Consider the following 26707-nt stretch of genomic DNA (forward strand, 5'->3'; position numbering starts at 1 on the left):
ATAAATATACTAGAGGACCAGTGCACGACATTTGTGCACTGGAGGGGGGTGTATCCCTTAGCCTGGCCTGCACCCTCTCACAGTCCGTGAACCCTCGGAGGATGTCCGACTAATGGCTTAGGACTGCTCGGATATCCTTAGTGCTGCCGCGGAGGTGGGAGAGGCTCCCGCCACCGCTGCTGTGCTCATCAGTTGTGAGCCTGGCTTCTGGCTGAGTGGCGCTCCCCCAGTGGGAGCACACTGACCACCAGGGGGCAGCTCCTGCATTAAGTGTCTGCCCCTTGGTGGTCAGTGCGCATCGTAGTGACCAGTTGTTCCCCCATTCGGTCAATTTGCATATTAGCCTTTTATTATATAGGACACACACACACACACACACACACACACACACACACACACACTAGAGGCCTGATGCACAAAATTTGTGCAAGAGTAGGCCTTCGCAGCTGTGGTGGCTGCCTGGATCCCTTCCTCGCAGCCGTGCAGCTACCTGGATCCCTCGCAGCCACGGCTGCAGCCCCAGCTTCGTCTGGAAGGTTGCCCGGAAGGATGTCTGGTCTAATTAGCATATTATGCTTTTATTATTATAGATATATAATGAAATCACCCACAAGATTGCCCAACAACTTACTGCTCCCTCAGATTTTTTGCATTAAGACTGCTGTTACCTGGCCACCAGCTCTATGGGAAATGCTAATGATTTCTAATATTTCAGTTGCTGATAATAAAGGTTACCATATTAAATATAAAAGAATCTATTAATCTAAGGTCTACATCCTGGTTCCCTAAATCTAATTTAAATAATATTTTTTAAAAATAAATAAACATGGAGAAGCTTCTCAAAGTTCAAATGTCAAATAGAAATTAAGTGTGGGCTATCAATGGATTGTGTTAAAGCACTGGGTACAAAATTTTTTAAATGACTATTATTCCTACTTCCAAAAATCAATCTGCCCCAGTACCATTCCTCAATTCAAGAATTTATTTTACTTAAATTTACAATGAGGCATATATGGTATGTTAACAAGCTAAAGATGTATACACATACATCTGAGTACCCATCAATGGGTTTAGTTGTTTCGTGACCAGATTATGAGTCAACAAATACAAGGGAGAAATCCTAAGAGAGTCTGTACTCTCCACACTTATGACCTGTTGTCTATGGCTGCAAAAGAGACACTGCCTGAAAAATAAATACAATCATGAAAGACAAGATAACATTCTAGGAAGATTTCTCTTCAGGGATAGAGAATAAAATGTCTAAATCAAAAACTCCTATGAGAGCCCAGCTGGCATGGCTCATTGATTGAGCATCAACCTATGAACCAGGAGGTCACGGGTTCAATTCCCAGTCAGGGCACATGCCTGGGTTGTGGGCTCGATTCCCATTGTGGGGTTTGCAGGAGGCAGCCAATCAATGATTCTCTCCCATCATTGAGGTTTCTCTTTCTCTCTCCCTTCTTCTCTGAAATCAATAAAACAAATATTTTTTTTAAACTCATATGAGAATTTTAAAAAAAATTAACACTTGCTGGATTAAGGGCTCTTTCAAAAATTAAAAAAAATTAAATGCTTTTAAAACGTATTCTAAAATTCTTACCCTGAATATAGTGTGATTAAGTATTTAAATGTTCTGTACTATATCTCTACTATAAACTCTGAGAAAATAAGAATGGTTCTGGGTTTTACTCCATACTTGTGAGATTATAGAAAGCCTCACAAACTGATTTTGAGTAAGTGGGCTTATAGAAATGAAATTTAAACTCTCAACTTTCCCCCCAAAATACTCAAAGCAATTAACACAAAAGCAAGTAACAGTAACAAAGATGAAATGATAGCTATATTATAAGATAATAACTGGATTTTTGTAAACCCTTAAAACATAAGACCAATATGCTAATATAATTGCTGTGAGAGATAAGATAGTTTTTAAAAACTTATGTACTGGTCTATATTTTAGTATTTTTATGATCACTTTGCTTTACATTATTTTAATTTAAAAATTAAATGAATTAAAATAGTATTTTACCTGTGGATCCTGTTTCATTTGAGCAACCAGTTTCTGGTAATAAAGAGAAAAAGAGCCATCAGTCTTCCATATTAACTCACTATGGCAAATCAGGTTTGGCCCCCCCAAATCTAGAGTTTTATGATTCACACACACACAAAAATGAGCAATACCACAATCAGAACAAAAAGCTTCTGTGATCTATATAAAAGGTTAATAAGACACTCCTCTTAATATAGGGGGGAGGGGGAAGAATCAAACTACCACTTTATATTTGAAATGAAATGCTCCTGCTTTTTAACAAATCTGAAAATGGGATGAGGGTGGGGAGTGGAGTTTAAAAGGCAATTTAAACAAGCTGTATGCTCCATAAGCCAAACATCTCTTTAAAATGTTGTCATTGGGTAGAGTCCTAAATAAGGCCTACAAAGAAGCTGCTCCCATACAGAACAGGCCTGTCCGTATACAGCAAAGTGCAGAGGAGCCCAGTGTCAGATCTGACTTTGCCACTGTCTTCTGGGGGGGGGGGGGGGGGGGGGATAGGATGTACTCAGTAGGGCAATGAGGCTCAGTATTTGAGAGTAAAGAAGTGAAGGAACAATAATGCAAAACTCTACCTACCTGGGTTCCTCTGGGAAAGAGAGTACTACCAGAATATTGAATGAGAAAGACCTTTACTAAGGAAAACAGAAGTCCAAACAAATGAAAAACAAAGAAAATTGGATGCTGTCTGATCTAACCCAACTTCTAAAAGCATCACTGTCCAAAGATAACCATAACCAGTGAGAGAAGAACCTGAAAGACAAAGGTATATCAGAAAGCTGATTCCTAAAAGTTATCTGGAAATAAGCTATTCCCCAAGTGAATCCATATAACTAAAAATCTGTCCCTCTTTTGGGTAACAAGGCACTTTTAAATTTTGTTAGTCATAAAATAAAATCTAATATGTACTATATACTTATCTACCTTCTTACATTTAAAACTGTTAGCTTTGTGGCCCCGTCAATGTGACTCAATGGCTGAGCGTCGATCCATGAACCAGGAGGTCATGGTTCCATTCCAGGTCAGGGCATATACCTGGGTTGTGGGCTCGATCCCCAGTAGGGGGCGTGCAGGAGGCAGCCAATCAATGATTCTCTCTCAGCATTGATGTTTCTCTCTCTCTCTCTCCCTGTCCTTTTCGCTCTCTGAAATTAATTTAAAAAATATTTTTAAAAACCTGTCAGCTTTTATTGTATAATCTTCAGTAAATGACTTCTAACATTTATTCTAGTTGGTCAAAAGCCTTACTTCACATGCTGAGCTACATTCTAGAAAGCTGAAGTTGCCAACCATGTGACCTCCAAATACACAAGGTATGTATGTTACTATACATGTTACTTCACATGTGACAATAGTAACTCTTGTGTATCCTGGTCTTAATAACAAAATAGTAATAACACACATTCCAAGAGCTCAGTGAAATTGAACAGCAAGGCTTTTATACATATGCATTTTTACTAACACCGCTTAAAGGCTGACCACACTCTTCAATTTGGTTTTCCTTTCGATTTGATTACCACAGAGTTGACAACTATACTAAAATTGCCTTTTTAAAGCTAAAACGGATTTTCTTCCACGACACTAGAATTTAAAAGCTGACTGATAACCACACTAAGTCTCCACCTCTGAGGAAATAACTTTTCTATCTGTAAGCAGTCAAGCTGCATTTTACATCATCAGAGGCAGGACTGAACATGCTGGGCAACTTAACTAGACCATCCAAATTCCTAGGGACTCTAAGCTGACACTGTGTTATCAAACTTAGGTTACTTTCTAAAGGACTTGTATGCATGCATATAAGCATAACCAATGGACACAAGACACTGGGGGTTAGGGGAAGCCGGGGGAAGGCCAAGGGGGGGAAAAAAGGAGACATATGTACTACTCTTTGTAATATTTTAAGCAATAAAACAAAATTTTAAAAAGAATATAATTTTTCATGAGGATATACTTTATACCAAGGGCTGGCAAACTACAGCCCACAGGCAAATCTGGCCACCCACCTGTTTTTGTAAATAAAGTTTTACATGGGACACAGCCATCCCATTCATTTATATGTTGTCTATGGCTGCTTTGTCTGTACAGCAGCAGAGCAGAGTAGTTGCGACAGAAACCATAAGTGACTTACAAAGTATAAAATATATTCATTTACTATCTGGTCCTTTACAGAAAATATTGCTAACTTCTGCTTTATACTCTTCTGTTCCATGTAGAGTAAATATTCTGAAAGTTTAAATATGGCTTTTATCAATTCTGCATAAGAATCATCAAAAAGGCAATTTCTCAAAAAAGGATGAGATGCCCATCACAAGCCATTATTATTTAAACATTTATCCAACATCAAACATGTGCACATTGCTACTTTTAAACTGTCTCCCTACCCATAAAAAACAAAAATGTATTTCTGTGACACAATACCAGGTAGTTTCATAACATACTTTCTATCCAGTAAGCTCAATCTCAGTTCTAACTTCATCCCATAACTAGAAATGCACCAAGGGGTGAATTATGTCCCAGCTTAAGAGCCAGTGCCTACTTTGGTGTCATTCCAGGCATCCCTGAACTTGTCATGATCGGTGATCATGCAGGTTACCACATATCTCATCAGAACAACAAAATCCAATTTACAAACAAGGCATGTCACTTGGATTTATTTATAAAACTTAATTTTTTTTAAAAAGAGAAAAGTAAAAGTAAAAAAAACAGAAAAGTATTCTAAATGTAATTGGAATAAAAATATAGAGTGTATATGTTAAAATACTATCAATAAATGTTTATTATTACAAAAACAAAATGTATAATAAAGGATGAATATAAATGCTATTAACTTTATGCTAAAAATAAATATATAACATAGATAGTTAATGTGAATATTAAGATAGTGTTTGGGATAACTTTCTGAAGAATTTTATATCCCTTTTGAGTCAACAAATGTAATTTTAAAATGTAAATTAAATTTTAAAACAAAATTAAGCATTATATTTTTTCATAATTATTTTCATAAAATTAGTATGCTTGAGTTAAAACATGAAACAAAATAATATTTTAAAACTCTACTTAATTTTTAGTAATTTAGTTCAATTTAGGTCATGAGTCTTTCATGAAAATCTTATTGGGATTTGTTCAGATCTTGTGAGGATGAACTAAAAGCAGAATATCAACTTTGTCATCTCAAAATTTCTTGAGAGGAGGAATATTTCCAAAAATCACATACAACCTCATTATATTATCTCTGATGCATGCAACTTTCAGATTGATTACTGTTTTCTAGAAATTTATTCTACGAGGATGTCAGCTTCGAACAAATTGTGAACTTAACTGTCATCATTTGCCATACAGCCAAATTGGGTATCAGTACACCTCTATGTTAAAAAAGTTCTGTCCAGCCCAGCCAGCGTGGTTCAGTGGTTCAGCGTCGACCTATGAACCAGGGTTCGATTCCTAGTCTGGGCATATGCCCGGGTTGCAGACTCAATCCCCAGTGTGGGGGGTGCAGAAGGCAGTCAATCAATGATTCTCTTTCATCATTAATGTTTCTTTCTCTCTCCCTTCCTCTGAAATCAATAAAACAATATATTTTTAAAAAATACTTTTGTCCTGGAAAAGACAAGCTTGTTTTTGTAAACAAATTTTTATTCTCCTCCATTTGTAACAGAAGCAAAGCCAAATAAAACAAAATGTGCTTATTTTATTATAAACTAAATTGAAATAGATAACTTATTTATTACATACTAAATTTCTTAAAGTTACCATAAAAACAAAACACACTTCACACAGAGAAACCTGCCTGTACACAGCAAACTATAACACTACTGCTGAGCAAGAGTTTATTTTAACAAGATCCAAAGTAGCAGAACATACAGACTTAAGGTAAAAAGTATGTGTGTGTTTGTGTCTATATATATACATGTATAGATTATATATACTTTTGAAGCTTTCCTATAAATTCTCTTCCATTAATTCTGAGCAACTTGCAAATTCAGTAGTTACCAAAAGTCCAAGGTGTTCTTCCAACAATTTCAGAAATTAACCTTACATTAGACTAGTCAGATAAAACAAAGGAAAACATACCTAAGAACAAACACCTTTAAAAAACATTTCCTTTCTCCTATTCCAACACTCCAAACATTCAAAAGTATTTAATTCATCGTCATTTATCACTTTTTATTAACCAAACATTACATATGTGTATGTCTTAAACCTAGTACCACATTCAGATAATGTATAGAATACAGAAAGATATAAAACAGTGATATTCTGTTTATACAAAAATGTTAATGATTTAGTTATTTAAGGATAGCTTTTTATATTAGTTAGTTATATTAAATAAAATATTCTATATACTTAATGTATAAATTATATTTAGTATACAATGTATTTTATTAAAATTATTGTCATATAATCAGATATATTTTTAAATTTCCATATTTTAATGGTTTAGCCTAAGTACCTGAGGTAAAATGTAAGAATTGTGAAATTTAAACATCTGTGAAAGTAATCACATTTTCTTTACTAATGACTAGAATAGAGGTATAAAAGTAAATGAGTAAAAACTTTGATATACATGGTAGTCAAGTCAAACATGTCTCATTTAAAATATACAAGTCATAAGTCACATGAACAAAGTCCCTCAGATTAAAAAAAAAATCACCCGAGAAAAAAATTCTTTTTTAATGCCTTTGGTATATAAAAAAATATTTGTGGTTCATTTCTGTATAAAGGAAATCAGGAATATTTCACTGAAGTTCTTAAAAGTATTATCAATGAGTTTATTGAGTAGTGATAAAAAGCAAATGGCATGACTGTTGGGCAATAACTGTGTGAAAGATGATAAACAATTTGTACTAAAAATCAGAGATGGGCCTGTTTACTCATCTTAACCATTACTTAATAACATGATGTGGAATAAGACAATAATGCAACATACCTGGTGAACCTGAATTTCCACTTTAAGAGCTTCCTGTAGAGTCTGCAACTCCATCCTCCACCTTCTCCACTTTCTCTTATGTCTGCTAATTCTATAGTTTCTTCAGCCTCCGTTTAAAATAACAAACTCCTCTTCTCACTGCAGCTGCAGAGATCAATCAATGTTTTGGATCATTATGTTAGGTATAAAGGAAATATTCATGTTAAATACAATACATTTATAATAGTTGAAAAATATTTGATTCTCTAGCACAGGACAAGAAATTTCCCAAACAGATTTCTTTTCAAAACGAGTACTTTTGTAGTGACTTGATAAAAAAACTTTCTGGGTTTTATTATTTGAACATTCCTCTACACTACAGAACACTTCAAAGAAGAAAGGGGAAAATCAGTGTTTAACCTGGTCATGCAAACAGCTATGCACCTCCTACGTGCTCAGTACCATACTACACACTAAATTCTGAGGATACAGAGCTCAACAAGACCCCCTCTGCCCTAAAAGAGTTGGGAATTTAGAGGGGGAGACTACAACCATCCAAGACTCACTTCACATTCTGTCTTTAGAAAGAGACACATAACAACAGGGTCATGCATTTTTAAACATCACAAAGAGGGAACTGGAAAGTTAAGGATCTCTCAGAGGTTACAGAAGGCCAAAGTACTTTCATTTGGATGAACTTATACTGTATTTAAAAAATTTTTAAAAACTGAAAATGGTAAAACTTCACTGAAGTTTACACTCAACAAATTAATACTTTACACAAAGACAAGGCAATGTAACTATGTTTCCCACAAAGTTATAAAAGCAGTATTAAAAATAAATCTATTGTGCACAACAGATGAGGTGGTCTAGCAATGGAACAGACGTTTCCAGCTTTACAACGAACACTATCTTCTTTTCGAGGCTGAGTGCATCTCTTTGGCTATGTGCATAACTGCACGTGGAGAAATGTCAAAAGTCTAGATGTATATATGAGAATCTTCCTATCCTGCTCCGCTCCTCACTACTGCAATTTAAATTAACTCAGTGGCTAAGTTCTCTTTTAATATTTTTTCTTTTTTCTTGCATGTAGCTTTTGACATGATTTTAGGTACTCTGCCAAAGCAAAGTTTGCTTCTGTCTGAATAAATTTTAACTTTTCATCTTTGTACTTATAAAACTTGTAGTTAGGGCAACTTTTCAGCATTCTTAAAAACAGAGAAGGGAACAATCAGGAGGCTAAAATAAGCTTTACTCCCTAAACCAAGTCAATGAGATTCATAATCTTTACACTTTTTATAAATTATTTATCTATGGACAAAGTCCATTGTAAACCTACATTTTCTTAAAACTTTTTTAAAACCTGATTTGACAGTTATAATAAAATCATTAACTATAGACTATATAGTTGTCAATATTAGTTTTTATTATATTTGCTTAACCTCACTAGGCTTAAAACATCAATACTGACAATCTCTCCCCTAGGGCTTATACATTGCTTTGTAGCATAAAAATACTCTAACTTAAAATAACAATAAATTTCAAAAGTGTAAAATTCCTTCAAACTCACTTGTGGAGGCTTGAAAAGGATTATTGTACAATAATATTATCAACCAAAAATTTTATAAAGATGATATGTTTAGGGGATATAATTTGGAAAAGAAGATATACTTTGATGAACAAACCTGGGCTTTTCAGCTACTTACTATCTTAGAAAATCTTTGGAACTATAATAAATAAATAAACAAACAAACATAAGAATCATTAAGTTACTGACTTAGACCAAGGTTTTTGTTATGTAAGTTTACATTACATACAAACTCACGTTAAAACTACACAGCCATTTCCATTTTAAATACTAAAATAGTCTCTCTACTAAAATTCTTGACTTACATACTCAAGTTCTTCCTGAAAACAGTACTTAAATTAGTTTTAATTTTACAGAAAATGTATCAAAAAATGATCACAATATTTGTCAAATTAAAAATCATCTTGAAGTTAAAGGGCTATTTTCAACAATAGAAAGGCCATATTTTATTTTATTGGTAGTTAACATATAATGTCATAGCTCAACTCAAGTCATACAAACAGCAAGTTAAAAACATGGAGAACTTAGAATATAAACAACAAAGAGTTAACATATTTTACAGGTAGAATGCTCACAAATTAATTTTTAAAAACTAAAAAAGCAGTTCACTAAAGAAGAAATAACAACGATCAACAAACATGAAAAACACCCACCTTCAATAGTCATTGAAGTGTACATCTTAAGAAGATAAGTTTTGTCTATCAAACTGACAAAGACTTATAAAATAGTAATACCATGAGTGTTCTAGAGTTTGGGTCAGGTGGCACTTTCATAATTTGCCATTGGTTATCTCTGGGAGGGGGTAGTACTAAGGGTTATTTACTTTCTTATTTTCAGAGTATAAAAATTTCAAATTTTTCTATATTTTGCTATTTAAAAATATGCACTTATATTTTTAAATAACAAAAAATTAACTGAGGAATGCTAGATAAAGCATCAGAAACTTTTATACTGAGGAAATAAAATGTTCAGAAAACGAAAAAGTAAAACCTGGAGGCTCTAAATGTCAGAGTGCCTGGCAGGATAAGAAGCCTGCAGCTCACGTTACTGAGGAGCTGACAGCTTTTACTTCTTTCATCAGATTGTTGTCTACTTATTAGAGATCCACAGACACACATTTTATTTGTCAAGAACTCTAAAGGCTAATTACTCATTTTATTTCAAAATAAAACATTTAAAAGAAGGGTTAAAAAGGTAGTGATCTGTTATAGAGAAAAATTTATGGGGGATTAGAAGATATATTTGATATCCTTCTTCAAAAGGGCTCGTTGTGGATAGCAATTTTAAGAGATTGGTCTCTGCCTAAATGAACAAATTATATACACATATTTATAGCTTACAAAAACAATGCAAGCACATGTTGAATCCTTCTTAAAAATATTTTGGGGGCTTAGACAACTCATGCAGCCGTCATGTGAAGATCATTTGGGGACATTTTATAACATCATAAAGAAGGTATGATTTTGTTAAATCTGAAAAAGATGATTTATCATACTTTGACCAACTCTAATAAGTTCTAAATAACAAATAAGTTGTAGGTACAAATAAAGAGCTTCACAAAATAGTAATAGACACATTTTATTGAAGTACAATGCCTTTCACCACCCAACAGCTCTAAATGCCACCATCAGAAAGGACAATTGCCTGGCACAAAATATCAACATTTGTTATCTTCAAAACTATACATATCAAACCACTGGGACACCTAATAGCCTCTCACCTTCAAATGATAAAAAAACCAAAAACATAGACAAATAAAAACTCCACCCACCAACCATTCAAAACAATAATCAAGTCTCACTGAGAAAGGCAGCTGTGATGTATGGAAAGAACACTGTCTGTCCCCAAAAACAAACAAAAAAACTGATTCCACTTACTCACCATGTAATCACTCTCAGCCTCAGGGTTTTTAAAATTTGTTTGTATGTTTGCTTATAAATCAGGAAAATGGGAACAGTACCGCCTACTTCATAAAAATGGTATGAGGTTTGAATAAGGTAAATACCATGTGAAAAGCCCTTTGTAAACTGTAAGGTCCTATGCTATTCCTAACACACTTAGTGCTTCTATTCAGGCACATAACTTTTTTTATAAACTTCTAACACATTAGATTGCTGAGAGGATAGTATGCTTTCCTATTTTTAAATTTTCTAAAAAAGGGCTTTCCTGGCTAACATCAACAAATCGACAAACAACAAGTGCTGGCGAGGATGTGGAGAAAAAGGAACCCTCTTGCACTGCTGGTGGGAATGCAGACTGGTGCAGCCACTGTGGAAAACAGTATGGCATTTCCTCAAAAAATTAAAAATAAAACTTCCATTTGACCCAGTAATCCCACTTCTAGGAATATATCCCAAGAAAACAGAAACACCAATCAGAAAGGATATATGCACCCCTATTGTCATAGCAGCACAAATTACCATAGCTAAGATTTGGAAACAGCCAAAGTGCCCATTAGCAGATGAGTGGATTAGAAAACTGTGGCACATCTACACAGTGGAATACTATGCTGCTGTAGAAAAAAGGAGTTCTTTCCATTTGCAATAGCATGGATGGAACTGGAGAGCATTATGCTAAGCGAAATAAGCCAGTCAGAGAAAGATAAATATCACATGATCTCACTCATTTGTAGAATATAATGAACAACATAAACTGATGAACAAAAATAGAACCAGAGTCATAGAAGGATCGAATAGACTGACCAACCTATGAGGGAAGGTGGGAGGTGAGGGGGTAAGAGATCATCCAAAGGACTTATATCCATGCATATGAGCATAACCAATAGACACAGACAGTAGGGGGGTGAGGACATGTGCTGGGGAGTGGGGGCAGCCAGGGAGAGGTCAATGGGGGAGAAAGGAGACTTACGTAATATTTTAAACAATAAAATTTTTTTTTTTCAAAAAAGGGCTTTCCAACTATTTTTCTGGGTACAGTTCTGCTTGGAGATATGTGACTGCCAGGTCTTTCATTATGATTCTAATAAAGTTGTCATGCTGTAACTTTGAATTCACTGCTAAGAAACACTGCTCTGTTCCTGAACTGCTTATAAACCCTTTATCAATCAAAACTCCACTTGTCAACAAAGTTTCTTTAACTAACAGTAAGTCCATAATACATTGTGCCCCCAGACTGAATTCCCTAGAAACGGTTAGCTCTGTGTTCTCTATACTGTAGAATTACTTGGTGTAAGACTCCACTTTTGATCTATCATCTCAGAACAGTGTTTTGAGTAGGTATAATTTTTTTAAATATAAAAAGTAGAAAGTCTTGACAGATCAATGTATCCTTACTTGTCACATGCTTAATACTAGAATATCAGGTTTTAATTTGTGCAAAATACTATGTATCTAACATGTTAGGAGATAAAACAATAACTTTTAACTAATAGTGCTAAAAATTATCATGGATGCTAAAAATAATAAAATTATTTTAGTAATACTTATTGAAAACTAACATTTACTAACAGGAATCAATAAAAATGACATAAAAACCCAATGTAATATCTGTTATTGTTGTTTTTATGGTGGTAGCTCTTTGGTACCACTCCACAGGTCAACAACAAAAAAAATGCTCCTGCACAGAGCTGGACATCTTGATTTTAGAGGCTTCTGACAAGTTTACTATATTCAAATCCTGGTATTATACTGCTGACAAAAATCACTTCAACTAGTGAGATTGGTATTTCCTAACCATTAAGTTAAATTTCTACACCACACACACACACACACACACACACACACACACACACACACACACACACCTAGATTTATGATTATCTGAATGTCTGAATGTGCTTGAGGAAAAAAATATACATTTTTCCCCATTTGTTTTTTTGGGAGGAGGAGGCCAGGTCTTCATTTAAAAAAAAAAAAGTAATACTGACACAGATCATACCATTACAACCCAAGGGTGTGAGTGTTTTGAGTCAGGTCAAATCCCCACAGCACCCTCCTTCCCAGGTCTGGGGCAGTGTCCTGCACCTCTCCTTACCACCAGTGTTCATTCTAACATCCCGTTTCTACCTCAGCTTCCTGGGCCCAGGCCTAGCTGGCACACACACACACTCTTCTATTTCCCACTTTTCTTTACAGAAATCAAGCATGTTTACTAAAATCATCCCAACTATACCCAATCAGAATGTTGACGTAAATTTAAAAATTCACAGAAATTCAAAATGAAGAAGGCTGGAGATCAGTGTATAAGAGCATAGTGACAATGAGGCTAAAATTTTAGAATTGGTTGCCACATTTACCAGAATACTATTTAATGACAAAAAAATAGTCCAGACAAGTGTGGCCAGAATCATATACATATTTGCTACACAAAGGTTAACACAGAGGATATGGCAGTCTTGGCATAACCAGTAAGTACTTAATAGAAGTGGAAGATATGGGAGATAGATTTCAGATCAATTTAAGGAAGAGCTAAGGATTAGAGCTGTACAAAAAAGGAATGGGTTACCTTATGAGGTAGTGGGCTCCCTGTCATTAGAAGTATTCAAGAATGCTGCATATCATATCCCCCTCTTGGAGATTCACAATGCACATTAGCATATTAAAGGTTCTGAGAAGTCCTGCAGTAAAGAAACCTGTTTAACTTTAATGCAGCATTTCCTAAATTATTTGACTACAGAACATTTTCCTACCCCCACCCAACCTCAGTAATATTTATTCATTTCTGTGGAACTAGAGTTCCTCAGAATACATTAAAGAAAATAATGAGCTACATTTTTAAATAACTGTAATATTAAATATGTACCCGAATAACAATCTGTTAGGGATATAGGAAAAGAAATTGCCCCATTGGGTAAAAGGCTGGAAGAGAGGGCCTCTTAAGGTCTCTTTTCTAAGATTGTATGATTCTATCACATCTCAGAGTAAAGGGCGTTGGGGTCTTGATTATTTATTTAAAAAGATTCCATGAGAGAAAGGCAAGTAAAATAAAAAGGAGTAAATGCAAGGTTAACTGGTTCAAATGCCTCCCTTTCATGTTCAAAGCCCAATCCCTACAAGGAAAGAAAGACACCTCAAGGACCCTAAATTATCAAAAAGAAGCCTTAACCAAATATCTACTCCACACATTAAGTTAATTACTATTTGAGAGAGAGAATTAAAACAAAAAAAATCAAAAAGGATAGCTTTGCATTAGGGGACTACCCTATTCCAGCTATCTTGTTTGAATGTAATTTTTTATTGTAATACATGCTCTCCAAATAAGGTTAATATTTGTTTGATCCTTAGTCACTAGACTGCCCTGAGCAATCTGTGATTCTGAATTAGACGTTCAGAGAAACAATTAAGTGTGATGATTTATAAGCTGTTAAAGTAGATTTTAAAGTAGATATTAGAGAAAAAAAATGTTTACCTACATGCCCCACACTGCTACATTTCTTTTTTTTAATTTTTTCCTTTTTAAGAATTATACAAAACAACACACATTAAAAATGTAATATCTATCATGAAGCCAATCTAACATTAAGTTTAAGCTATATATAAATGCTTAAGAGTCCCAAATTTCAAAGTCAAGGTTCCCATAGTTACATTAACCTGGCCATTTTGCACATATACTAAGGCCAGGAAATTTAACAGCATATTAAGTAATACAAAACACAATGGGAACCTTAACTTTTGAATTTCCTGACTTGTGAATTTTCAGCTCTAACCACTGCATTAAGGACATTTTTGACACAGGGGACCTTTACATTTTAACAGGTTATTGAATGCAGGAACATGCAAGCCTAGCAGTATTATTAGAAACACAAATGCATTTGAGATTTGGCTATATGAAATTAGACAAAAATTCACTTTCACTTGGTGCAAACAGCAAAGCCTCATTTCTGGGAAGAGAGCTTTTTTGCAAAAATTCACTGAACAGTTGAATTATTATCCAACTAGCATCAGGAACACCTTGCCTGCCTGGCAAAAGTACTTACCAATTTTGGGGAAACTGGCCCTCCTTCAGCACTCTTGCTCCCTATAACAGAAGGGGAAAATGAAATTAGATGACAAACACAGATTTATGACATGTCATCAAAAGCTGAAGACCTAAAGATCTCTATCTGATTTTAAGAAGAAAAAAACAAAACACACAAAAATCTCCAAAGCACTAAAACCCAAAAGAAAGGAAGAGACAGGTAGTTTTTACAGCAAGAAAGAATTCAAGGGCAGTTAAATCTCTAATTTTCCAGTTTTTTCACTTTTCCACACTTTTTTCAAGATAAGGAAAAGTTGACTTTCCTTTCCTAAGAGACACACAGAAATGAAATGCACCTCATCTAAACAACACACAAATATACTCTCATGCCCAACAAATGACCTTCACTGTTTGTTGTTTTATATTAACAAATTGAGCTAACATGATTGATTGGCCCTTAGTTTGATCTACGTAAAAGGCCTTTTTTCAATTAATCTTGAAATGGACTTGTCTTCTATGAGGCTTTAAAATTCACAGCATTTTATATGTATAGCCATAATTTTAACTAAACTTTTCATTCACATTCTTAAAGTCTCACTGTTTTAGATTATAAACCATCTATATATATAAAGGCCCAGTGACCGAACAGTGGAACGACCAGACAACCAGTCACTATGACACGCACTGACCCTATAAACCATCGATATATATATATAAAGGCCCAGCAACCAAACGGTGTAACGACCAGACAACCAGTCACTATGACACGCACTGACCACCAGGGTTCAGACACTCAATGCAGGAGCTGCCCCCTGGTGGTCAGTGCACTCGCACAGTGGGAGTGCCGCTCGGCTGACCAGGATGAGCAGCACTCCCACAAGGGGCCAATCCCTGCAGGCTATGCCCCCCACCAGTGCACAAACCTGTGCACTGGGCCTCTAGTGTAATGTAAAAGTGACTTTCTCTATGCCACTTATTTAATCAGTGGGAAAAAAGTCAGGGAAAAATAATCAAGGTTTTGGGATCCCAATCCAATGCTCAGTGATGCTTTTATCAATTGTGTTTTCAAAAGATTAATAAACTTCATTAAGTTGACTTCAAGGTGAAAAAAGTCAAGCCAGGCTATACTGTGTCCTTTTAACTCTTCCTGCCCCAAATTTTTCTCTCTCAAAAAAAATTAGGAAACACAAATTTAAACTTCCCCCATAGTATTTTAGTATTAAATTATTTAAACTCCACATACCATGCTCTACACCTACAAATACCCTCCTTATGCTTTAAACATAGTACGTTTGTTGACTGATGTCACTTCAATAATGGTCTCATTTCCTCAAGGGATATTTTAAGAAGTCTTCATGTCAGATTATAAAATTTTTATTTAATCATATGCAGTCATATCAAACATATAGTAATTTAAAGGGCCTGAATTTGTGCAGTTAACATTCATTTCCAAAATGTTCCATCCTGCCTTTTCTTTAGTAGCAGTACTTTTTTAAAGTTCTCAAGTCCATATAAAATGGCAATTTCAATTACCAAAATTAGAAAAACTCTCAAACAAAAGAAAAATCATGCAAAAATCTATAGAATAATATGGTTATTAAAAAGTGGATTCTTAACAATTTTGAATTGTTAACAATGTGTGGTGATATATTAACTAAGTTTATTGTAATAATCATTTCACAATACATACATATATCAAATAATTATGATGTATTTCTAAAACTAATACAATGTTATATGTCAATAATATCTTAGTTTTAAAGAGTAGATTCTTAACATTATGGATACCTACAGATTCTGTAGCACTTGAAATAGTACCGTGCACATAGCAAATGCTCAGTAAATATTTGTTAAATGAATGAATTCACTGAGTGGACCCTTAACTCTCTGTTGCAGGTTTATTTTCTTGTTAGTTTTTTCATGCTGGGGATAATTTGTTATGCATCAATCCCCCACAGCATTATTTGTCAATGAATGACTTTGAACAAAAACATTTAAGAATTATTACAATTTTAAAATATCATGAAAAGGAAAAGCCTGATAATTTGGACTAAATTTAAATTAGAACTTCTGTTCATAAAAAAAAAAAACCACACACACACACACACACACAAAAAAACATTAAGAGAGTGAAAAAGCAAACCACAGAATTTGAGATGCTAATTCCAACACATATAATAACAATGGTTTATACTCAGAATATATAAATCATGTTTAAACTCAAAGTGATCAGACAGGATTGGGATGTTAACTATCACTTACATGGCATTTGAGAAAGTATTAAACTCTTCTGAAAAGTCATATTCAGTAAAAAGGCACCCTGGAGGCACACCTTACCTCCAGGGCATTTCTCTAAAAAGCAGCAGTCAATCCCAAATTGATAAAGAATTTTACCATGATATCAACTGCTTGCAGAGTCGCACAGGAACAAATAGAGGTTAAGTGACTTACTCAAATGTCACACAGGTAGTTTGGTAGTCAAGCTGGAGAAAAGCTTATGGCCCCTAGATTCCTTTGACTGAACTGGCCTTTCCATTAGACTTCACTTCCTCTTAACCAGCAGCAGCAGTTATTCTTCTAACAAACAAACTACAATAAATAATGGCCAAATATTTTTTGAAAAGTCTACATATAATGTTTAAAGAAAAACCACATAAGTAAGCTATCTAGGGCAAGTTTTAAAGCCTGCAATCCTTTATGCCTGAGGGATCCCTGGGAATGGGCTTCAGAGACCTTTGCCAACTCCATGATACTATGTGCTAAATTCTGTATGTATGAAAATTCTGGAAAAAGATTCATAGCTTTAAAAAGATTCCCAGAGGTTCAGATACCCCAACAGAGTAAATTATTTTTAGACTAGTGATTCTTAGACACTGCATCAGAACTACTAAAGTGTTTCCTCTGAAGACTGATTATTAATTGACTATTATTTGGAAATTGTTGAGAAAAAAAGAAAAGGAAATATTTTATTTCTATAATTTAATATGAATAAATTAGCCGCAAAAAAGATTTATATATACATTTTTACTTTTTGCACTATTGGTACAAAAAACCTATTTTAAGTCTGAAATGCAAGATTGATTTTTCTCTTGTTAAGCTGACTGAAAGTCCACTTAATTTGCTTCTCACATATAGTTCACACTTTTGGCTAAAGTAGTTCAAAATGTTCACATTTGCTCAAATTTTTAAAATATATATTTGTTCTTGAAAAATACATTCAAAATATATAAGTTGAAATGAATGAAATTATTTTTGCTTTAGTCATATTAACTTGCTAACATAACTTTACATGAGTTTTTACAAACTTAAGATTATTCACCTCAGATCCTCAAAGACAGATGCTTTACTTAGAACTGGTAAAGAAATTAATTATTCAGATTTCTGATCTGGTTGTAAAATTTAAAATATCAATAAATCAAAGGTATAGTAACTACTTATTATCTTTATATAATGTCTAAAACCTCTGTACATGAAGAATATACATTAAACAAACACATTTTGCAGAGAAAAATGAAATGTTCCATACTAGATCATGGTTTTTTTGTGGTTTTTTTAGATCATGTTTTTTTATTAATCCTTACCTGAGGACATTTTCCCATTGATTTTTAGTTTTTTGTGTTGTTGTTTTTTTAGATCATATTTTTTTGTTAATCCTTACCTGAGGACATTTTCCCATTGATTTTTAAGGAGAGTGGAAGAGAGAGGGAAAGATAGAGAGAAACATCGGTGTGTGAGAAACACATGGATTGGTTGGCTCCTGCATGAGCCCCAACCAGGGCCTGGGGCCAGGGAGGAGCCTGCGACAAGGTACATGCCCTTGACGGCAATGGAACCTGGTACCCTTTGGTCCGCAGGCCAATGCTCTATCCACTGAACAAACCCAGCTAGGGCCTAGATCATGTTTTAAATTAGGCTAAAATTCATCCCACTACAAATTTCAAATGATTAAGTTTACAGTGTATGCTCAATCACAAACTTTGGTAAAGGACTAGAACAGCACAGATAACTGTCATTCAAAGACACTTTAAAATGTCACCTTACACAGAAGATTCGATCTCTTCTCTTTTTCTACTATAACAAGCTGATACACTAATTTTATATACAATAAGTTTTACTGCTTTTTATCAACCTAACTTCTAAACAGAAAGCATATTAAATTTGAAATAAATGTAAATGCAAGTAAGTGCTCAGAAGAAAAAGCAGAATCCTGCCTAATGGGATTTAGTCCTTTAGGCCCCAATATCATAATCATCTCTCTTGCCCCCATCTCTCTTACTCTCTCGTGGACATCCCTCTCTCATTCCCCCCTTACTCTTATTTTTTCCCCCCTTACTCTTAAGCATCATTTTTCCCCCTCATTACTGGGTCATTTTGTTTCTTCTATCTTTAATTTTTTATGTAAAAAGCCTTCCTTTACTCCATCTCTAGTTATTGTTCCATGACTATACTCCCATTTATAGCAAAAACACCCTCAAGTGTTAACCACACTCACTGTTGTCTCCTAGTTCTCTGTTGAACCCACTCAGATAGGCCTTTTGCCTTCTTCCATTCTTGTTGAGATCACCAATGACCTCTCAGTTGCTAAATACAGTAGTAAAGTCTCAGCCCTCACCTCTTGTTCAATCAGTATTATTTAACCCAGTTGATAATTCCTAACTTCTTGAAACCTTTTCTTCTCTTGATTCCCAGATCACTACTCACTCTTGATTTTCCTCCTAATCTCTCTGACCAGTCTTCTGGGTTTCTTTTGCTGGTCCCTTCTCATATCTTAAAACCTCAAAATGTTGAACTGCCCCAGGGTTCAGTTCTTGAAACTCTTCCCATTAGGTAATCGCACTCAGTCTTGTGGCTATAAAAGGATATGTGTACTGGTGACGGACACATTTTTATCTCCAGCCCAGACCTTTCCTTGAATTCCAAACTCATATACCAAATGCCCACTAAACGCTTGCCAAAACTAAACTCTTGGCTACTTACCTCCCAACCTCCTCCTCAGAATCATCCTCATCACAATAAATGACAATTCTATCCCTTTGGGCCAAAACCTTAAATTTATCATTGACTCCCCCTTTCCCCACACCCTACATCTAATTCAAGAGCTAACCATATTGTCTCTACCTTCAAAATATATAGACTGTGAACACCACTACCACCTCCTTGGTCCAAGACACCGTCATCTTTCCCCTAGATTATCCAATTGCCTCCTAACTGGCCACCCCTCTTCCATCTTTGTCCCACTACTGTCTATTCTCTCAGCAGTCAGAACGACCTTTTCAAAATCCAAGATAGATTTAGTTACTCCTTGGATCAAAATCCTCCAGTGCCTTCCCATCATACTCAGAGAAAATGTTGAAGTCCTTTACAATGGCCCACAAAGCTTTAAGCGATTTGGAACGCTGCCACTCTCAGACCTCATCTCCTTCCCTCTTTCCATTGCTCAATCAGCTGCAGCCACTCTGGCCTCTTTTCTGTACTTCAAAAACTCTAAATGAGTTTCCTTCTCAGGGGTTTTCCACTTGTTTTTCCCTCTTGCTGGAACACTCTTCCACCAAATACCTTCATGGCTCACTCCCTCAAAATCTTAAGAAAATCTACAGCAGCTGCAAGATTAGAAAACTAAAATAAAGACTAAAACTGTCATCAGAATAGTTTTCCCTCCCCAAACTCAAACTTTGAGGATGATCTTTCCTATACCAAGAATACCCTTTTACTTTCTCTCAGCCTATCCAATCTCACCCCAGCCATCTGAGCCCAGATGAACACTCTGACCAATGGAGACCTTCCCTAACCATCCCACCTCCTAGTTCTCCCTTTCTTTGAATTCTTGAGATATTTATCATCTTTCTCATTCATCTTAGAATTTAATCATATACTGTCTCACGTCTCACAATGTAACTTATATGCCTATCACCTTAACTGAATTACACACACACACACACACACACACACACACACACACACACACACTAGAAATAATGCTTTGTACAAGTAGTTCTCAAACCTAGATCAGGATAAATCTAAAACTTAAAAAAATAGATTCACCAGGCCCTACCCTTAAGATTCTGAATTTTATTATGTCTGATTTGAAGCCCAGATATCTGTGTGTGTGTTTTTTAAGTTCAACCAGAAGATTCTAATAGGTAGACAGGATGCGGAACTACAGCCTTACAGTCCTCTATTTCCTTTAGTACCTAGGAAAGAAGGCTCTCAAATAGCCTAAAGCTAGGAAGGACACCCAGCATACCAGATCCATATCATCATTTCACAGGGGAAGAATGGCTCAAGAAGTCTAGATGACTAGCCAAAAGCTACACATATAACAAGAGGCAAAGCCCAGCCTAACACCCAGATTTACTGCTCTCAATCTAGAAGTCTTCCCACTAGTCTGTGAATAAATAAATGAAAGTAATAAAAATCCACAATTCACAGATAAGTGTAGTAAACAGTGATTATCTAATACTTGACCAATAATTGCATTTTCCAAGCTCTAAGACAGTGCACATTATTAGCTTCTACATGCTTGAAAAATGTGAGCAACATTAACTGACAAAAGACTTAAGAGGCCAGAGAGTAACTGTAGAAAGGCTCACAAATAAAAAATTGTTTTACTAAGTCCTCTTACAATATGTACAAAAACTTGTAAAATCATTTATTTTTATAAGTGAGGTATATTAGGAAGAAAGAACAAAAAGAAGAAATCTTGCTTTCATCATGCTATCAAGTACAAAAATCCTATTCACAAACATCCATAGCTCACAAAGCTATAAATGTTTTCCGAGTCTAATCATAACATAAACTTAATTACAGGTCAGATTTAGTAAATCACCCCATATCCCAAGACAACTCAAACTCTTATCTTAATAATAAGTTAACCTCAGAACCAAAACTCTTGTCATCAACAACAAAAAACAATAACTTGGGTATCTGTAAGGCATTACAGGAGTTTGGGTCTATCTTGGTGTACAGGGACTTACGTGAGTGCCTCCGATTAACACTAATGAGTTTTGGGTGTAAAGCATAAACACCAAGGAGGAGGATTCATGCCCAGCTCTGCATCTGTGGAAGCCCTTTCTATTGCACTAACTGCAACTACTGGGAGTTGTTCTCTCAGAAATGGGATAAGAGACCCAAATTCCTACGTCTCTAAAGCACAGAGATAATTCCAATAAGTCACTAAGGAAGGTCACTGGTAAACACCTGATTTAAAAAATACAAAAAAAAGCTAAACTAAAGGAATGATTAACACTTTAAGACAATTTTATAAAATTGCACTAATACGCACAGAAGAAACTAGTGAACTGCTGGAGATAAAATACCTTTCACAACAAAATTAAAACACCAAATTTTTAAAATTAGAGCACAGTAAACCCACAGTAGGCAGAACCTTGTCCAAAGAAACATACACACACACACACACACACACACACAAATGAAACAAAAACTCTTCCCCTGGTGGAGCCCTAAGTACACTACAATCCTTGCTTTTAAAACACAGAAGAAAACTCCTGCTGCACTGATAGCCAGGAATAATCACAGAGTACTTCCAGACAAACGGATAATGATCACAAGCTGCCAAGGACGACCAAAACTAACTAAATAAAAATTATAGCACCTTATTGTGTTCCATACTGCCTCCCTTCTCAATATAGCACTGCTGTACTCACCAGGCTGGAAAATGAGCAGGTGCCTTTCAGGCTATAGAAAAATTAGTCACACACACACACACACACACACACACACCAATCACAAACACAAAGGGAATGATATTCTTTCACTTGAAGGGGCTTACGAAATGCAAGGCTTTGTGGTAGGCCTAGAAAACTAAGAGTAGGCCTTACCGAAGAAGTGAGGAAAAAGCCAAGGTTTATCCCAAATCCACAAAGACTAAAAGAATTAACATTTATTTCAATTAAAAGGCTTTGGAAACAATCCATTGTTTAAAATAAATAAAAGAGAACTTAAGATTTCCCCCGTTTCTATCACCAAAAGAAAATTAGGATCTTTTCTCTCTTAGTACACAGATTTAGCTCCACAACACAAATAAGAAAGAACCCGAGAAGGCCTGAAAACTAAAAATGGTTCCTTAACGTTCACATTAAAAAAAAAATCTATGTAATCCAACATATTGATTCTTTATCACCACTGCTATCGTTAATGAACATTTAGCTTTTTATCTGTACTTTGAAATGTCAATGAGAAACTGAAACAGCTACAATATGCTGGGGATTTTTAACTTTTTAAACAAAACCCACAAAGAAACAGAGGAGTCTGAAGCATAAAGCCTCAATCAGGCTGATAAGTAAGCAGTCCTAAAACTTGAAAGTGAAAGCAATACAGACCAAAAAGAGAGTTTGCTTGATATTAATGCTAGCCTTTAAAACCAAAAATATGTTCTGTTACAGAAGACTGAAATCAGGGCTTCCATTAACCTTGTTTAAAAAAAAAATCCCATGAGCATGGATTTTTTTCCTAAGTCTCTTCATCAGAGCAGCATGGGGTCCCATTAGGCACCCTATTTTACTTCCACCTTATAAATAACGTTAGCTGTTCGCTATTTCCATGGAAACGAAGTACAGAGAAACCCACTTAAATGAATACCGGTTAAAGGAATAAGTTTTATTTTAGAAAGGGCTAGCTGCTTTACATGCACTCTATTGGGGAATACTACAAAGTTGTCTTAAGTATAATTTTTAAAATATTTTTTTTGGTGTAGAGGGAGCTTATTAAGGGTCCTATTAAATAAGTACACTCCTTGCAGTAAACTAAACATGCCAAAGAGCATCATAATGTTAAAGATACCTTTTCAAAGATACCAGTACACATGGGTTTAGATGCACAGCTCCCAAAGACAGCTCCCAAAGACTATGCTTCCCCATGCACTAGGGTAGAATAATTACCCCATGGGTTTAATTTAAACTAATAAAAGCAAGGAAATTCAAAACTAAGGCTACCATCACCTTGTAGTGACTAGTAATGAACAGACCCCACAACTGCAGGCACACAGACAACTTAATACTCTTCCAAAGAGGCGCAAACAAGAGAGCAAATAATTAAGTTCCTAATCACTGTTACTAGGTCCAGGGGTAGCAAGTAATCAAAATTCCCTCCTTAACAAACTATTCATGAGTTTTAACATGTATTCCTTCATCAATCAATACATACGCTCAGCTGAAATAGAACATGGAGAAGGAGAGAGTGCAGAACAAGATTTAGTAATTTCCAACTTCAAGTTGACTCAAATACTGCCCTAGATATTCTAGAAATGACCATTATTGGTGGCCCATAAAAAGTTGCGGATAGGCAAGTGTATATAAAATAAAATGTGATTTGTAAGAGGTAAGAAAACTAAAATCTTTATAGCAGATGTGGTTCTCCATTAAGTTAGTGGTGGCTCAGACATCTTTAATAAGTTAAAAGACAAATGAATTCACTATTATCCTAAAAGGTGACTAACAAACCAACCTGATTATTACCCCAAGTAACTGCTGGCCATGGTTCTCATTGTAAGAGTTTCCTTACAATCTTTTAAATTTCTCCACATTAGGGAAAATGGAGCAGATTTGTTTGGGGGCCTCCAATTATAGGGACTAACAGGGTTCAATTTGACACATTTAGCCTTTGGTAATGCTGTGATAAAACCTTTGTTTTCATCCCCCCCACCAAAAGGTGACTAACAGTATTAAATTTACAATGTATGAAAAGAGTTAACATTCTCACACAAACTTTGAGTACATCAATGTATCTATCTGTATTGCGTATTTTAAAAATAAAGTTACGTAACTTGATACATTTTACACACTGTAAGACTGGCAGAATGCTAATAATTGCTGGACTTGGGTAACAGACAGGTGGGGTCTGTTAATATTATTCACTCTACTTCTGTGTATGTTTTTACATTTCCAAAAAAATAAATTTTAAAAATCCTACAGATTAAGTTAAGGCTGTTGTCTCTATGTATAGAATTAAATAATGAATGAAATGCCTGGTATAGACCTTTAGAAGCTACTAAATTTAAATCCAACATAGCCACTAACTTAACATCTAACTACAGCTAATTTCAAAGTTTTAGTTTTCTTACCAAAACAATTCAGTTAACAATTCAAAACCACTTGGAGAAATCTGTAAAGGGTCTGCCATTTTGCAACTACTAACTAATGAAATGTAAACAATCAACACATAATAACTATGCATCATAGTCATATTTTGTATTTTACAAACTAAAAGAAATTATATTAGCCCTCTCAATTACTAAATCAAAATAATTTCAGAATCAGCAACATCAACATTTCCAATTTCTTTTCCGATAGATCCACAGGACTACAGAGGGCAATCGAATACATTAATGCTTCCCATTTCCCTTATCTTAGGTCAGTAACAAGGCTGCTCCTTCCCACACTATGCCCCTACCTCCCCACTATCAGACATACAGCAACTTCTGAGGTAAAAAGGTCTTTTTCTGTTCTCTCCCTTAGCCCAGCTATACAATGTTTCACACTCAGTTACTTCACAAGTGATTTTAAGCTATCCATTATCCAATTCCTGGCCGAGGGCCCAAAATGAGGAGGTACACAAACTATTAAAGCCTTAAGGTCTTAATAACAGCTCTCTGTTTAAAAACTAATAATTGTGGTGTTTTGTTTTATTTTTAAGAAAAATAGAATAGGATGGTGGTGGCTTTGGAGGAAGTGATGAACAGCAGCACATTGGGGATGGATAGACAGAGAAGAGACAGCAAAGAGATAGTAAGGAAGAGAGAAAGAGGAAAGGCAGCGGAGGAGTGTGCACAATGGATGGTAGTATTTCTCTATAAAGTAGCTCAAGTACCGCCAAACCAGACAGTTCCCGCACAAGTAAGTGTCCCAGGAGCTCAGCCCTGTCATAGGCAGCCCCACCTTTTACAAATTAGGCAGGGGCAAACTGATTTTCAAAATAGTATAATTATTTAAATCAATCCCAAAGACCCCAGAGTCTATTTCTAACTTCTATATTTATTAAAATGAAATAACTTTTAAACCTTTTACAATTCCATTTACCCAAGAGAAGCAATTTTTACAGGCTCTGCATTCAGGCTGAAGAAAACTTAATACTGTACATAAGCTATGCTAATTCTAAAGCTGCAAAGCTTTACTTACTGACCACTCTAGCTATTGTAAAGTAACATTATAATTTTTTAACTGAAAGAAAACTATACAGCCTGCTATAAAATTGCTTAATTTTAAAAATATATGTTGAGCTAAAGTACAGCACTTTATCAAAACAAACCTGTTGGAATTTCTACTCAGAGAGGAACACAGACAAAACAAAATATAGTAAATACTTCTATCCACTTACAAGACCTTTATCAAATGATGCAGTTGGGTAAATGAGAAGAAAAAGTTAAGGGAAGTTATTACAATATACCCTTGAACAATATGGGTTTGAACTGTGCAGATCAACTTATATAGGGAAGAGAAAAGAATCCGCACATGTTCCAACCATGTTGGTCAAGGGTCAACTGTGTTCTACTTTAACTCAAATGCTCACCAGTGATAATATATAGCATATTCGGGATGTTTTGGGATGCTATTACAAACACATTTGTTGAATCCCAGAAAAAAAATAACTATACAAAGGTCAAAAAAGTTTCAGATCCAAATTAGTAGTGAAAGAATCAAAGTAATTCTGCTTCACACTTAATGATCATTCCCCTCTCCTCAATTACTGGTTTTACTTACCAGATAGATAGATACACATACACACTCATATACATATAAACATACTAATCCATATATTAAAAACACAAATTTCTTAGCAAAAAAACCCCCAATCTTAATGCTGAGATCACTGTAAGGCAGCGACTTAAAGGGTGGTTTTTATCACAATCAACTTGTTCTCAGGCCCAGTGTCTAGATCAGCCGTGGGCAAACTACGGCCCGGATCCGGCCCGTTTGAAATAAATAAAACTAAAAAAAAAAAAAAGACCGTACCCTTTTATGTAATGATGTTTACTTTGAATTTATATTAGTTCACACAAACACTCCATCCATGCTTTTGTTCCGGCCCTCCGGTCCAGTTTAAGAACCCATTGTGGCCTTCAAGTCAAAAAGTTTGCCCACCCCTGGTCTAGACTCAGTATAGGTAACACATGACAATTAAATATAAAGAAAATAGCAATTGCCATAAAAAAAAAGGCCAGGCACCAGATGAAAGGAAATTTCACAAAGTCAAAATACCCCAAATCAAAAGGCAAATAAAACTGTATTCATCA

General features: G+C 35.1%; 1 protein-coding gene across 24 annotated transcripts in view; it reads right to left on the reverse strand.

The window, feature by feature from the left end:
• PHF21A (PHD finger protein 21A) overlaps positions 1-26707 on the reverse strand; it is a 162699-nt gene that overhangs the window by 120024 nt on the left and 15968 nt on the right. For 10 of the 24 annotated variants that reach the window (XM_014543337.1, XM_014543336.1, XM_014543340.1 and 7 more), the window contains exons 1-4: positions 16723-16810; positions 14480-14520; positions 6978-7121; positions 2030-2062 (exon numbers count right to left, since the gene is read on the reverse strand). In XM_014543337.1, coding sequence (XP_014398823.1) covers positions 2030-2062; positions 6978-7031 — 87 coding nt within the window. In that variant the 5' untranslated portion in view covers positions 7032-7121; positions 14480-14520; positions 16723-16810. Of the gene's footprint in view, positions 1-2029; positions 2063-2629; positions 2686-6977; positions 7122-8627; positions 8684-13008; positions 13136-14479; positions 14521-16722; positions 16811-26707 lie in introns of those variants that run through there. The other 14 variants (XM_014543341.1, XM_014543320.1, XM_005870761.2 and 11 more) reach the window with 7 other exon arrangements.

The sequence above is a fragment of the Myotis brandtii genome, unplaced genomic scaffold (assembly GCF_000412655.1).
Source record: "Myotis brandtii unplaced genomic scaffold, ASM41265v1 scaffold324, whole genome shotgun sequence".
Lineage (NCBI taxonomy): Eukaryota > Metazoa > Chordata > Mammalia > Chiroptera > Vespertilionidae > Myotis > Myotis brandtii.